The 16668-nt window shown below is 34.1% G+C and overlaps 1 protein-coding gene across 3 annotated transcripts; it reads right to left on the minus strand.

The window, feature by feature from the left end:
• Positions 1-3504: 3504 nt before the first annotated feature.
• Positions 3505-11808, minus strand: OtopLb (Otopetrin-like b). Of its 3 annotated transcripts, none has more exons than XM_068298422.1 (6): positions 8940-9217; positions 6491-6961; positions 6227-6376; positions 5938-6155; positions 4305-5237; positions 3505-4240 (listed from the first exon to the last, which is right to left on the minus strand). In XM_068298422.1, the coding sequence occupies exons 1-6, from the start codon at positions 9047-9049 to the stop codon at positions 3723-3725; spliced, it is 2400 nt and encodes a 799-aa protein (XP_068154523.1). In that variant the 5' UTR covers positions 9050-9217; the 3' UTR covers positions 3505-3722. The 3 variants fall into 3 exon arrangements, with proteins under 3 accessions (XP_068154523.1, XP_068154524.1, XP_068154525.1); XM_068298423.1 differs by lacking the exon at positions 8940-9217 and adding an exon at positions 8761-8897; XM_068298424.1 differs by lacking the exons at positions 6491-6961; positions 8940-9217 and adding an exon at positions 11685-11808.
• Between the last annotated feature and the right edge of the window lie 4860 nt (positions 11809-16668).

The following is a 16668-nucleotide window of genomic DNA, read 5'->3' on the forward strand; positions in this document are numbered from 1 at the left end:
CTGGATATACATACATACATACATATATATCCTTGTCTCGTTGTATCGAAAAACTCCTAGTCCAGTGGGTATTTTTTTTTTTTAGATATGATTCAAAGTTTGCAGGGATATAAAAATGGACTTTTGAATTTAGTTATTAGTAGCTGAATATTTCATGACAAAGTTTGGCCATACAAAAAAAACTTTAGTTTAGTTACATATGTACGTCAAAACCAATATATAGATCGGAAGATATTATCTTCTTTTGTCTTCTTTATTGCCTTCTAATGCTTCTTGTTCTGGGTGGAACTTTATCTTGACAGAATAGTTTGCGTTTATATATATGTATATACACATATATATATATATATATATATGTATGTACATATATACATATAGGACAATACAAAAATTTTCAACAAAAATTTGTAATTTCGTAAAATTAGCAAAATGCTAAAAGAAGGAAAACAAAAAAAAAAAAAAAAAACGAAAAATTAAACCAAAAAGACTATATAAAAGATCAATTGTAGAACAAAGTTTTTGTGTTTTCTCTCGTTTCGTTTTGGATTCTAGTTTTAAACATACAATAATACATACAAGACAAAAACGAAAAACTAAACGAAGAAAAAAGCAAAGGTGTACTTCCAAACATTTAATTTTTTTTGCAGTGTAGAAAAACTGTTTATACATACATTTACTTACTTACTTACTTACTTACCTACATACATGCATACTTATATTATTATTATTAATTAAAATTATAATTAAATGTATATTAATTAGTTGGTCCCGCCCTCCGCCCAGTGCGCATTTTTGGACAACAACACGAACAGAAAGAACAAATAAATGAAACTAGCTCGACTTGAAGATTATATATATATAGCTACACATACATACACACAGACACACATACATATATATTTAGAGAGAGAAAAGGCAAATATAATCCATTGTCAGCCAATAGATCTGAAATGTGAAAACGATCTTGAGAACAAATCCATCTTCAGCATCATCTTGATTATTAATATGAAAGAATGAACTTTGAACCTCTAACTATGCTATTGCAGCATTAACCAATTGTAGCCTTTTGAAAGCTTCTCACATACTTATTAAACATATATAAAGTTTTATTACACAATTAGATGAAATCGATATAAAACACACACACACAGAGAGATATATTCATTAGATAATTCAAATAAGAAATTGTTGGAATGAAACTTCTGTATCTCCATTTCTAAGATATTGAATCTTGACACTTGTTATTTGTATGGTATTATATAGAATACTTAAAGAGTCATACAAACAAGCATACATACATACATACATACACTTGTAGTACAAAAGAATTTTCTTTAGATTTCAAATATTACTATATATATATATATATATACATATATGTATGTATGTATATTTCAGTTTCTCATTTTACTGCAATAGCATAGGTTAGATAGATACCATATACTTAGATATATTCCACACGATTTCCTAATTCAAACAGATGTCAATTGCCCTGATACAGAGATAGAGGTCAGCATAATGCACTTAAATCTGAATAGCTATCATATATCCTCCATATCTATAAGTAGATATCTTGCATAGATCACACTTCGCTTTAGATTGAATAATGATTAACAAATATATTCTTTAGATTGTTCATTTAACATTTCAAATTAGAAAATGAACTCAATTACTTCGTTAGATTTTGTTTTAAAGAAAAGAAGAAACTGATTCCAGTAAAAATATATATATATATATATATATATGTGACAGTGGGGAAAAAAGATCTGCCTCAAAAATAATTCCGATCGATGAATTTCCATGAAACTTGTTTCTATTCTTTATCTGACTTTCTGTCTTTGTATCATGATTTAAAGCGATTGTCACTCGAAATTAATCTAGAATTGTTCTTCTCAAAAGTATAATATGTTATCCTCCCATACACCCACCCACACACCCACACACCGACACCCACACACACACACACACACAAATACACAAATAAACAAATTAAAACTCAAAAAGAGAAAGAAACTTTTTTTTTTTTTTTTCATTCAACAACAATTTCTTGAACCTAAGCAAAAACAAAAAAGAAAAAAAACAAACACTAAAATACAAATACAATATACTATTATGAAATGAAATATAAAGGCAAACAAAATAAAAAATGACAAAAAATTTGAGAAACAACAAAGATTTAAAAGAATTGAACACGTCACAGTTAAAGTTATTCAAAAACGAACAAATTTAACAAAATTTAAATGAAAAAAAAAAAAAAACAACAAAAATGCAAACAATTATAAGCTATTCCAAGGAAAAAAAGATTAAATAAAAAACACACACAAAAATAACAGCAAAATCAAATAAGTAAACAAAAAACTAAATGATATAATTTCAGTTTCTTGTAGATCCATTAAAAATCTAAAAAAAAAAAAATAAATTAAAATAAAAAACTTTAAGATTTTAATCAGAAATCAAGTCAAATGCGAAAAGTATTTATTTATGTTATTAATTATTATTTATTACATTTTTTTTTTGATCCAAAAAAAGAACACACAGAAAAAAGTAATTGCAAAAACCAAACAAACAAAAAACCAAAGTAATGATATATATATTATATATACATACTGTAGTATAAAAACCAATTAAAATTCAAAATAATAATTTAACAATTAATAATATTAAATAATAATACAAACACAAGATGATAATGTAATTGGGCCAGTATGGGTGAAATAAATACGATGAGAGCAATTTAAATGAATCAATTTTTAACCAAAAAAAAAAAAACAACAGGAGGTCCTTTTGTGCTCCTTGAAGTCTTTGAATCCTTAAGACACTTAGATCATGATGAAGTCCTTGGAGCAGTGCCGGATTAAACCAGCGCGGGGCCTTTAGTTAATTTAATTTCCCATATGAAACTTAGAACAGAAATCGGGAATGATAATCGGGCAATTTTTTATCAATTTACCTATTTTTTAATTTTAACTTTTGTATTTTGACCAATTTCTAACCAATTTCAGAATGGTTCTGTATGTTGATTGAAGTGGTATATTTTTTTTTTTCAAATGGGCTCTGATCGACTTACGTTTTTGTGGCAAATTAGTTTTCGAGCTTTTATGAAATTTATTGAACAAAATTTAATGAAATACTTTGCTGTTTTTTCCTTTTGAAGACATAAGTTTATATTTACCGTAACTAACATAAAAAAGAGCTACAACTTCGAGAATTCACATTTTTGTTGAAATTTTCCAAATGAATGTCTATTTTTTTGTCTATTTACCAGTTTTTGCTCAAAACAATGAATCGAACTTTTAGTCATGAAAAATCTTATTAAAATTTTCGGACTTTTCGGGGCCCTTAGCATATGCTGATCCTTTTAAATGACTAAGCAAAGACTTGGAGTCGAATTGAAGTTTAGTTCTCGAAACTTGATGGTCTGGATGTGCACTTTTCCTTTTTTGGCTCCAATGTCCACAGAACATATATTGACTTCCATAGCTTCGATCGATATTATCAAATAAGGATAGTCTTTTAATAAAACAAATTTATTTTTGTTTGTTTTTGAATAAATTACAGATCTAATTGTAGCTATTTCGTTTACTTAAGTTTAGCTTATTGAATGAAACAAGAAATCAGAGAGAGAGAGAGAGAGAGAGAGAGAGAGACAAAAAAAAGAAAAAAAAAAAAAAACACAGATGGGGAATGAAATTTATTACAATCATTCGGATTACGATTTAGAACTAATGAGCCTTGGCCTTGTAGGTTATTTTCCAAACCTCAAAGAGACAAATTGTCGAATGGAAACGATAGAAAATGGCCAAGGGCATCGATATGTGAGTGATAATGGTCCAGCCCCAGACACCAAAGAACTCCAGATGCGTCTCACGGAACACGGCACGTCCCTTGATTAGCGTGTTGACGAACCAAATGGCTATATTGGCCACCAATAGGAAAGTGATTATCTCCCTTCCTGGCTTGCGTCGCACCTGTTTGGCCCCCTTGCACCGACGATGGCTGGCATGGAGTATGAACATGGTTTGCAGTGATGTCTGGGCCACGCCAAACACCTCGGCAATGATGCCTTCAACGCGATCCGGCACAGTGTCCCATTTGGCAAAATAGCTGCCCAATATGCTGAACATGCCATACAAATAGACGCCAGTCTGTGCCACCACCAACAGTAGATTGTCCAGATCCATGGAATGATGCTCGTCGCTGGTGTCTTTGACAAAACGCAAATCCCGCATAAGTATCATGCCTAGAAGTCAGAAAGGGATATAGTTGAACTCCATTGGTGAGATTGACTAGTTAGTTGCTGTTACCTGTTATAATTGCCGTGCCGCACATAAAGTACATAAATGTCTCCCAAAGGGTTACCTCCTGGGTGGCAATTAGCTCATAGCCCGGCTGAGTGTAGAGCACAAAATACATGATCATCGATATAATGGTCATCACAATGATTAGGATGCCAAAGAAGAGTCCTTTATGCGACTGCGAGCAATCCACTGAGAAATGATGGGCGGGCTTCTGGGTCACTGGCTTCACCGAGTTCTTTCGCGTCTTGTCAATGTCCGGTATCGATTTGACAGTCTTCCACATTTCAAACAAAATGACAGCACAGATCAACGAGTACTCAATGGTGCAGGGGAAAAGGAATGGCGACAATTGCTGCACCAGATTACCCATTATGGTGGTGCGGGAACAACCATTGAAAGTGGCTGCCGTTGGCACCACTGTTATATTGGCCGCTATGGTGGACACGGTGGTCAGGGCATTGTGTGAATGATTGGCCACATGTGTATGCAGCGAGGCGTTCACCGCTGACCAATCTGTGGTGGCTGGATTGTTGCCGTGCATAACCATATCGTGAGCTGGATCTACATCGTGTTGGCTAATGTGAAATATTTCATGTTTCGTCTCCTCGACAAGGACATACAACCATTCGCACAGATTGGTGGCCACCATATGCATCAGGCCGAACCGTGAGGTCACCTTGTGCCTGGCCATGTCCATATAGGTGGTATTCAGAAAAATGAACTGCACCTGGGCAATGCACAGGATCATGCGGCAAATCGGTGTGATGGCCACAAAAACATCGTGACAACCGGCATGGCCATTTAGCTCAAAAAACTGCCCGAATTCCAGGCCCGAGTAAACCATTGTTCCAATGGCAAAGGCAATGGCTCCCACTCGCAAATAGAAGCTGCCAAAATGTGTGACCTTATGCTTGAGATGAACATTGCTGTTCTTCTCATCTGAAAAATAGAATAATAGAAGTTACAGTTGAAACAAATGTTATCGATCCCTTAAACCATCTTCATCCAATATCTAAACAATCAACCCATGATTAATTTACAGTTCATTCGGTTTCCCCAATCTTCAGAGGGTACATAACTATATCTATAATATTAAACATTTCAAAAAGGACATGCTAAGCATTTGTTCAGCTGAAAATGAAGGAAATCAGGGAAAGAATTTCTCTATTATGTTATTTGGGAGTCGAGAAACGCAGAATCAGAGATCAAATACAAGAAACTTGCTAACTTTGTGACCACCATTGTATGTATTTAGTTATGGACGAATCTAGAACCCATTTCTGGGGTATCTAGAAAATTCGTGGATTTTCGAAGGGAGCAGATCTAAGGGCAGGAGAGAATTATCAGAATTGCTTTACCTCTTCAAAGATTCATTAGTTTGTTGCTTAAAGGGATAAAAGCATTAAAATGAGACATCGTTGTTGAAAATCGGCTAAAATTTGGCTACAGTCACGAATTCCCAAAGTTAAGAGTTTTTAAGAATGCATTTCGAATCTTTTTTCTTTGGCACTTTGTAAGGGAGAGACTCGTAGGGGCTGCTTATCATGTTGCATGTTTAATGCGGCACCAAAACTCCGCCCTTGCACTTGACCAATCAGCCCAAGTCTAATCTAATTGATTATTCTTTCTTTATACTTACGAAAGTCCTTCAATGCATTGAATAGTGAACGATTACGAAATGCACTTATATAGAGGAATATGACAAATAGAATGCTCCCAGCATAGAGATAAACATAGAAGCCCTGATAGACATAGGTTGGTATTTGATCGGATATTACTTCGGTAATGGGCAGACACACGCCAAGTAGGACCAAAAGTTTGCAATATGTGGCCGATAGAGCCGAACTGATGGCATCGCTGTACAAGTAGAAATAAATAACATAATGAGATTCGGTTCTTTCAATTATCCTTTTGTTTCTTGAACTTACTTGCCCGTGCGACGATTCTTTTCTTTTTGCTGTTTGGCCTGAAAACTTTTAGCCCCATTATCATAGGCTGTTGAACCATTTCTGGCACTTGCAGTGCCACTCTGAAAATTGATGGTTGCTGTACTGCCACTAGCCGTTCCTTGTAGGTTTCTTTAAGGGAGAGAAAGAGAGAGAAATATAGAATGTTCAGTGAGGTAAGTAATGTCCTTGAAATGACTGAAAATGTTTTGTGCAATCTTTGGCATAAATTTGTGCATATTGTACCCGTGATTTTTTAAGTTGCGTGTTGTTAGGAACCCATTGTTATCCTTGCGACCACCAAAAAGTGGCGGCCTTTGCGTCAATATCTCCTGCAACAATATGGATGGCCGTCGCGACACTTGTATGGTGCATGCAGAATCATCACGATGAATGCCAATGCTGGGCAATGGCAGAAGGGCCTGTCTTTGGCTGGCATGTTCGACCAGCTCCAGATTCGTTTGCGATTTGGCTAGCGGGGAGATCGGATGCGACATAACTGGTATATTATGATGGCCACAATGATCGCAGGAGGTACGAGCGAAACGTATTATGGCGTTGTTGTTGTTGTTGTTGTTGCTGTTGCCGCTGCCTCCGTGATAATGAGGTGGAGTACCCGGTAATGAGTGAGCTGATGGTGGTAGACGTGAAAAGGATGCCGATTTCTTTGGTTGCTTTATGGTGATATATTCACAGCTATCGGTTGATATCTGATTGCTATTTACGAGATTCAGATATAATGAACATCAAGACACACCCACCCGCACACGCCCACCAAAACACACACACACACGCACACCCACGATGTCGTTTCTTTTATAGTTTTGTTAAAGGTCCTTCTTCCGATTAGAACTGCTCCGTTTAAAGTTCCGATGTGAACTGACTTCTAGACCCATCACAAAAATTCTACGTCACATTTTGGTCAAACTGATTGGCCGTGGCCCTGGTTGGTTTTCTTTGATGGCTTTTTGATTGATTTTCCTTTTGTTTGCCAAATTGATTTTTAGGTAAGCTCTTTTTCTTTGGTTTATCACATTTTCAGAGTGCAGCGCGTGTTCACCTGATAAACTGCACATGGATAGACAGACAGACAGACAGACAGATAGTCATTCATTTGTCTGATCATCAATCACATAATGGGGCATAGTTCGTTGTAGTCTGTTGGTGTTGTTGTTGTTGTTGTTCTGGTAAACATCAAGTGATCACCTTCAATTTATACATATTCATATATATATGTATACCATAATAGATATAGATACGATTCTTGCTTTTATCAAAATCCCTTGATAAAGTCGTGTGCGGCATTTCAACTATTACACGGCCTTTTTGACTTTTACTTCCTCCTATCACATTGGCAAACAGTTAAATATCAATTTGTTTACGCAACTGCACAAAAGACCAAACATGATTGAGGATTAGCTTCCTCAAGCGACTTTAATTAACGTTAACTCAATCACATTTCTCTCTATTCTTGATAACAGATTGCAGCTCCATTGAAATCAAGATTTCTTGAATGGAATTTCTTATCAATAAAGTTGCAAATATTCATAAACAAATTCATATGTAAGAGTCAACCAGATTTCTTTTCTTTGCGGTTAGTCGTTGGTTTTTTTATATTCAATTTCTTTGTGGTAAAATTTGTATAGATCCGGAATTATCTAGTGCCAGTTTGATTTACACTGGATCAATTGGATTCGACTCTGCAATATAATACAGATTACAGATGGAATATTTCAAGAAATCTAAGCGAAACTAATTACCATTGAAACATACTGAGAAATCATTATTATCAAGTATCATGTTGTATCAATTATCACAGTTATAACTTTTATAAATTGATTGTTCTTGAAAAGAAAATTGAATCGTAAGAGTTGACAATGACAGTCAAAAAATGGTGTAAATTTTAATATTCCCATACAAAAATCTCTTTCAAAAATCTCTTTCAGAAGCAAAAAAGTTGAACACAAAATCTAAAATTCCAAGATCCAAAATACCTTTCGATGATGTTGCACTATGCCAAATCCAAATCATTCATTAATCTATTGAAAAACAATTATGAAACAACAAAAAAGGGCAGGAAAATCGTTAAAATTGGATCAGATGAAGAAAAGAAAAGGCGTTTTACCTCTAGAAGAAAACTTAGAGGAAGAAAAAACCTAAGGGAGGGTTTGATCAAACTAAATAGAACTGTATGGTCGGTGTCCTGGCAATACTTTCTCTTAGGTTCTCTTGGGATACCTTAGGTTTTGAATCAAATAGAAACAATTTTGCAAATTTTGTCACAAAACAAAGCAGATTTAGATAATATGAAAGATAAAGTTGCTGATGACAATAAATTTCATATTATTTACGCTAAAATTAATTTAGTTGGAGACTTTTAAAGTTTTGAAAATTTATGTCGCTTAGTCACTTTTTTTAATTTTCTGAAGTCGCAAGTCTCTCCTAGATATAATTATAATATTTGACTATAGCCTTGATTCCATAAGAAATTTAAATTAATTAAAAATTATAGTTACACGATCATTTTGTTAAATATTGTTGAAATATTCCTTTGTTCCCCTTTAGGAAGGTGTTTGAGAACTTGTGTATGTGTGTGTGTTTTTGTGGACGTTTGGTGCTGGGCAACCACCCAGCGGGTGGTGTGGGTTGTAGAGTAAGTGGGTGGGTGGATGGTCGATTTGTAACTGCAACGCACTTTCTTTGCCTTGCCACCACATCATCTCGGTAATGAACGCGCTGCTTCGTTTTCCACAGATTAATCGGCTCATCGTAGAGACCGTTCGTATTTAAATTGTTTAATGACATGTCAAATGGGGAACCGGCAGGGGCACACGCGCCTAAAACTCAAAACAAAAATTCTATATGTATATCAAATAAACTTAGAAACGAGATCGGAGAAAAAAGTAAAACGTAGAACGGGATCCGACACCGAAACCACCGAAACAACTGATCAGACTATGTGAAAATTTTCTGCGACTGTGATATTTCGAGCACAATAGGGTTATGGCAACTGAGACAGATTGGTTTGGCACTCCAGAGTAGAGTGGAGCAGATCAGAGCAGAGCAGAGTAGAGTAGAGCAGAGCTCCAGTTTTGAGTTCATGCCCAAGTGCTATCTATCTGCGAGACGGCGGCGGCGACGGCGTTTGGCTAGTTGATTAGCGTCTGTTATTAGCTTTTTGCTCTTCACATTTATTATTATTTTTTTTTTTTTTTTTGTATTATCCAGACACTTACATAAATAAATTTATGTGTTTACACAGAGAGGAATTTGTTTTTCACATTTCTATTGAGATTCATTTCCACTGATTCGGTTCTTCGTCGTGTAGATGAAGCTATAATAAACACAATTGCAAGTCTATTTACCCATTACCGGTTATTCATCAGAAAATAAACAACGAAAACAACGACAACAATTAGTTTTTATATTGTTCTTCAACATGTTGCATTATACTTGGAATATTACACCCACTTATTTATTATGACCAACTTGGATCGAGAGAGTTATCGTCTCGTTTATATTGTCTACCGTACTCAACTAAAAGATGTCAATAGGTTGAGAATGTTATTTATTACCATGGCCGGGGCCAGACAAAATCTTATCTCTGCTTAACAAATATTGAACATATCTTAAGTCAAGTTAGATGCTGTTGCCTTATCTCCCAAGTATGTGATATATATACATATGTATGTATCTATATATAGTTAGGTTTATCTGCCCTCTGAAATCATTATTGTTAACTGATTCTAATTGCTGTTTAGGCATAACAATTTCAATTAGATGCCACAATTAGCAACTGCATTTACCTATCTCTACATATATATATATGTTTTGTCGAATATTACCTAACTATACTAACAACCAAGTGATCTTCAAATTAGAGAAAACGATAAATAAGAATTGACTTCCTAATTGCTGATCTTACGTTTTGAATCTTGCTCTCGGTTTTGTCTCATTTATTACAGATCATCATATAACTAATTAAAGATATTGTAAGAGATTTTCAACACGAAGTTTGTACACAGATTTTAGTATGTCATGATGGAACCCACTAAATACATATGTCAACATATACACAGAAACAAATCACATTAAAGACGTGTCTGACCTGAGATAGACCAAAAGTATGCCATGATTCATACTTTTAGCTTAAGAAGTTTAATAGTTTAAAAACTTCCCAAGTCTTTTTAGTTTTTAGCCTTTAATTTGTGAATCACTTAACCGATGTTGATGATCTTTAGCTACAACTACTCGTTTATATAATATCTTTCACCTCGATTCTTAAGGCAAGTTTTAGCAAATTTTGTTTATTGAAATTACAATTTTTCAGTTGGTCACAATTTGCACATATGTTAATTAAGTACCTTCCAATTCATGTGAGATATATATATCTATATATGTGCCTGGAAAATAATGTTATATATAGCAGTCTTTAATTCATGTGCCCAAAAAACTAGCTTTTGACGAATATCTTAAAATCCGTGCTTCAGAAAAATGAACTTATTTAATTTCCCTGACATTATGGCTTGTTATTGTAGACACATCTGTAATGCAGAGGTTTACTAATGATATAAACTAGTGATTTTTATTTTGATTATCATTAAGTGTCGAGATATAATAAACTTATTATTTGTCGTAAAATTTGTACTATAGTTTTAAAAATAACAACCCCGAATAATATAGTCAATATCTACCCAATAGGAAACTTCATGTGAATTGAAAATGAAATAATAGAAATACTTTATTCTCAAATCACCACCAAAATGGAAGTGTTTTTAAGGTTTGAATTGTCCGCCTTCGTTTCTAAGTACCCCTTTTCGTTTAGGAGCTTATATCCAAGTTTCTTCTCAAAACTTTTAAAATTGAATTTGACATTGTGACTAGGACAAAAAACCGCAATAATGTTGTGCCTCAATTGGTATTTTGAAAAGTGTGACCTATTTATGTGTTTCCGCAAAGTAATCAATTACCATTTAGGTCCAAAATTTTAGAGCATTTTTAAGTCCATGTTGTTTTGTAAGCACTTTTGCCAATATAACACTTGCACTGGTTGTTTCCAAGTGCGTTTAAGGTGGCAATGCCATAAAAATTTATCATACAAAGTGATTTCATGGTCAACAGCAACAAAAAGTTATTAGATAATTTCTTTACGCTTTCGCCCAGCTTAGTCATAGCTCTTTGATTTTATTTAAACACAATAGATATTTTGACTTTTTCACCTCTTTCTCATAGGGGGTTACCAGTGTATGTGTGTGTGTGTGTGAATTTCGAAAGTCTAACTTAATTTTTTGCACAAACGTTTGCATCATGCCAAAAATAGAGAGATAACTGCTAATTGTTAATCGTTTGATCTACCAATTCGATGACATGGAAATGCGTTTCTTGTAGTCCAAGGTTAAAATTGATTTGTTTTTTCTTTTTAAATTTAAAATAAAATTACCTGAAAGTGACCGATGGCATTCTTTCGTATCTGATTTCACTATGCCGTTCCAGCATGAATTGGAAAACCAATTAAATCTTTTAATATATATATTTATATATATTTATTTTGTTGTTTCTTTATGTTGATTGTTTTTGCTTTAGACTTACAATTATTAAACTGTTAGCTGTTGACTAGAAAACTGTTAACTAAATTTTTATTTTGTTATACTAAAGAATCGATTCTTATCATTTGATGTCATCCCCCTAACATATACATTCATACATATGAATGTACGTATGTGTATTGTCTTTGTCGTATACTTAATTTTTGTGGCAAGTTGCCTCATTTGTTCTACGATATTAACAAAAGGTTGCTAGACAATGATAATGACTATCCAAAAAAAAAAAAAAGTAGGCGACAACACGGTGACGGATTCAAGAAGTTTTTTGTGTTTAAATTATATTTCGTTTAAAGTCTCTCTTGGAAAGATTCTGCAAATAGATGAATCCTTTCTTCAAACTCTTTTGACTTGGCATTATAATCGTATTGAACAAAAAAGTTATTCTCAATCGAAAAAGTCCGCTCCTGCTCTTGAGACTCTTTGATTTTGGTTAATAATTTTGTAAACAAAACTAGAAGGCCCACAAGATAGCGATACAGTAGCTGTCCCCACCCTCCTCCAACATGGGCGTAGCCTTAAAAATAAGGATTACATTAAATTGATAAAATTACAAGTTTCTCATCAATTACATGTCTTCTCAGTTAACAGAATATTCGAGCCTCGAACCTGCTCATTTGATTAACTGAAATGAAATATGTAAATCATAAATTGAAATGTCATTTTATAAAAAGGTTTACAAGTTCTTTCTGGCATCGCCTACGTCCATGATAAGTTAATAATAAAAAAAGTCTGTCAACTTGCAATTTCATGGTATTTCTTGATTTATGTAATCAATTATGTGTTAAATCGAAATGTTTAAGACTTCGGCCAAGCTGAATGTCCTATGCCCTACCCGATATCTTTAGAATCGACCAGAGATGGGCACATATGTATCTCATATCTTTCAACTTGCTAATGCTGCAATCAATCTTTAGATACAATGTTAGGGTATATACAATGCGTTGTCAATTCGTTTATATTTCTTTCTTGCTTTTATCTAATTTGACCACAAGTTTACCTTTGCCCGATAAGAAGCGTACCTACATATACATATGTACATATGTGTAACAGCAAAAAAGAAAAGAAAAGGGGGAAAAAACTTCTCAATAATAACAATGAGGAAAGAGGCCGCACAATAAATAATAATATAAATAAATATGTAACTTAAATAATACCATATGATTGATTTAAATATTTTCATATTGTTACTAACTTTCTTTGACTTTGACGTCATTTTGGGCTATGACACATACAATTTTGTTTACGGTAGCCATTTATTATTGATCATATATCGGCAAATGACGAAAGTAGCTGAGATTATCTAACAATAAGCCGGACAAGTTGACAAATCATCTTGTATCCTCCCCCTCCACGCCCACACAGTCTATGTCAGACCATTTTGATCTGTTACCATATCATCCTTATCCATCGTTCACCCTCCATTACTTCTTGCCTATTCGGCTTTTGAAGTGAGTGCAATTAGTGAGGAATGTTAACAAGGTAGTCAACTGTCTGAAGCTGTCAAGATTTGATTGGGTAATTTACCAATATGTATATATGTATGTATGTATATGTATGTACTGTTTTCTCTCGATAATGATGACGATGATGATGACGTGTATGGGCATGACTAAATAACAGACAGCCAAATAAAGAGTCAGTCCAATAGTTTACAAATGCTACGCAATTTTCGTTTTAGTCACAAGGAAATTGCCAGTTATGAATCACATCTGACAAAGTGTTTAAGTAATTAAGCAAATACTTAAATTAAACGAGAAAGAAGCTAACTTGGGCTCACTTTCAATTAGACATCTACCGAGGACTGCTGCTTTCCAAATCTTTATCACTAAGACTACTTTAATAAGATATTTCTATATTTCTACTGATTGTAAGATATTTCTGTGATTTGTTATACAACTTCGATCCGACGAATTGTCACACTCAATCTCAATCTTAAGCTTAAGTGTCGAATGTCATTCCAGTAGCTTTCTAATTTGGGGCATGAAGTTAAAACGCAAAGACAAAGATGGCTTTATCGACTTCAGAATGTATATAGTTTCTGGGATCGGATACATCTATTTCTCTGCGTTACAAATATCTGAGCAGTTTTATTGTGAATCATTTTAAAATCAGAAATCTTAGATTTTAGTGGATATCATGAGCATCTTCAGCATTTGCAGCCTTTTAAAAGTCTTTTATAAATGATATACTAACTAAAACTATTGAATGGGTGTCCTTAAAAATAAGAAAAGGAATGTGCAATTGGATTATGGTTAAGGATATATATTACCACCAGATATATGTATGTACATTCTTATAATGGAATCCCAGCTTAATATGTGTACGTGTGTGTGTCTGGCTGGTTTATAGCCTTAACTTGTGCTCTTTGGCTCAACGATTTCTTTTAACATGTTTTGTTTGTTGTTTTGTTGTTTCTTTATTTTTCTTTCAGTCTGTTATTGTTTTTTGTGTTTCTTGTGTGTTCTCTGGTTGTCGTTCTCCTCTTTGGCAAATTCCATTGGTTGTCTTATATGCAAATCCTTATAGACAACAACTATAACAATTGGAAGAAAAACGAGAGGAACAACTGGTGCTACCTTCCCCCTAAGCCCCTTGGTACTCTCTGCTGGCTGTACTTATGTCTGGTGTTGATGATGCATAGGCGTTGGCATTGCCATAGACCGCTCTCAGGTGCACATACTGAAACCACCCCCCACCCACACACACACACACACACACACACACACACACACTCTATGCATCCTGTTACGCAGATTTATTTGCCTTCTTATGAACGTCTAATGCATAATGTAAATTTTTGCCATGTGCGTTTATACTTCTTCGTTTTTTTTTTCTGTTACATTCAGGTGACGAAGGTTAACTGAGCTAAGAAAGGGAGGATTACATAGCGGGAAAATATTTATACTTATGCAAGTTTTCACATACATACATATATACATACTTACGTGTTTATCTTGCAGGGGAATTTCGAAAGTGCAAACATAAAATTTTTAATATATAAATATAAATCTATACACATAAGGGGTGTGTTTAAAAATTATCTCAAATTTTCAAAGAAATCGAAAAATTATTGAAATGATCATTCTTGTGACTTTTGTATTTCTACAAGCTTGTTTCATTCATTTAATCCAAATGGGTTGACCTCCCTTGCTGATGCTGTCTGTCTTTGACCAGGGGCTGCATTTTTTTTATCCACCTTTTTCTTTCAGTGCCGTGATGTTCTGTAAAACGAACTCTTCTTTCTTCAAAAGAGAGACAGAAGTTCAAATTGTAGCAAAACTCTATGCGGGGGAAGTTTATCACACCTTGGCTATCTAATAAAAATAAGGTCCCTCATCTAAGAGCTTACCTAACTATATATTCCTCAGAAGTTGCCTAATACTATTGCCTTTGAAAATACTATCTACATTTAGGTTCGATTTCGAAACATAAACTTTAAGCACTTCAGCACTTTCATCGTCAATGCATCTCTTAATATTTTTCACTAGAATAAAGACGAAAGAATTTCTTAAAAAAAAAAAAAACAGTACAAAATAATTTGAGATGAATGTTGTGATGGATTACCGATAACGATCGATTTACTATATTTATGTGTTTTAACATTTTAATTGTCTGATAACAATTGAGTTTGGATTATTGTTAAGAATAAACTTGTATATTGGTGTGCGACTCAGATGACTTCTTCCACAACTTCGCCCCCATCTTATTTGACGACCGTATGCTCTGGTTTCTGTTCTATAAGACTCCTTCTTACTGCTCTCTCATTGCCATTTCTTACATGAATATTAATCTGACTTTTCGATCTCTTATAGATGTAATCAATTTAAAATTAAAGTATTGAATATCACTTTTCGATACTTTCAATATATCTAAAGTTATCATTAAAAGAAACAGAAACTTTCTTAGAAGACATCTTGTAATCGAATTAAAAACTTTGCTTTCTAATAGCTTTCAATACTAATTGTAAGTGAAAACAGATTTCGATAAAACTTATAACAAAAAGTAGACAAAATAGTTTTGGAAGAGAGAGCAATTCAAATGTTGAAGATATAGATCATTTAGTTTGTCAACTCATGAAATTTCTTTATTTTCTGCAATATATACTTCTATAAGTATTTGTGGTCGTTGTGATGTGATGTTTTTTAATCATTTTGATATCACAATTTCTGTTGTTGTTGATGTTTTGATGGCACACCTGTTTATCCTGATATTTATTTAATATATGTATACAGACAAAAAAATAGTCTGCGAAAAGCTCCGAAATTTATGTACGAGTATGTATTATGCAGATATGTACATATGTATGTACATATGTACGAATATATCTGTGCCAATATGAGCGCATTCTCTTTCAACTGCATAAATCTCTGGGGGCTCGAGACTATGGGCTTTGCCCTGGGACGTTGGGAAAGAGAGATGGGTGATGGCCTCCTGTCTCTTTGGCTGTTTTGCTTAGCCAATAACAAATATAAAGCGAGACCAAGATGGGTAGATTGTGCGATGTGTATTGGGTAGTGGGTAGTGGGTAGTGGGGAAGTCAGATGGATAGGGCAGGTGAATTTTGGGTACATACAACGATGTTATTACGGCTTGTGCACTTTCCAATTTCTGCAACCGGATATGAACTTCCGTAATAAACATTTTGCGAGATGGTGTATTTTGTGTGCATACACCTCGCCAATGCATACACATCTTGTGTGTGCATGTGTATGTGTGTGTGTATTGGTGTGGGTGTGGATGTGCTTGTGTCTGAAAATAAGTACTTGTGACTCTTCATTTTCGTCTCCGTTGACTTTTGGTCTCTGCAACTGAAAATTGAGC

This window comes from Drosophila tropicalis, unplaced genomic scaffold (genome assembly GCF_018151085.1).
Source record: "Drosophila tropicalis isolate 14030-0801.00 unplaced genomic scaffold, ASM1815108v1 contig_867, whole genome shotgun sequence".
Taxonomy (NCBI): Eukaryota; Metazoa; Arthropoda; class Insecta; order Diptera; family Drosophilidae; genus Drosophila; species Drosophila tropicalis.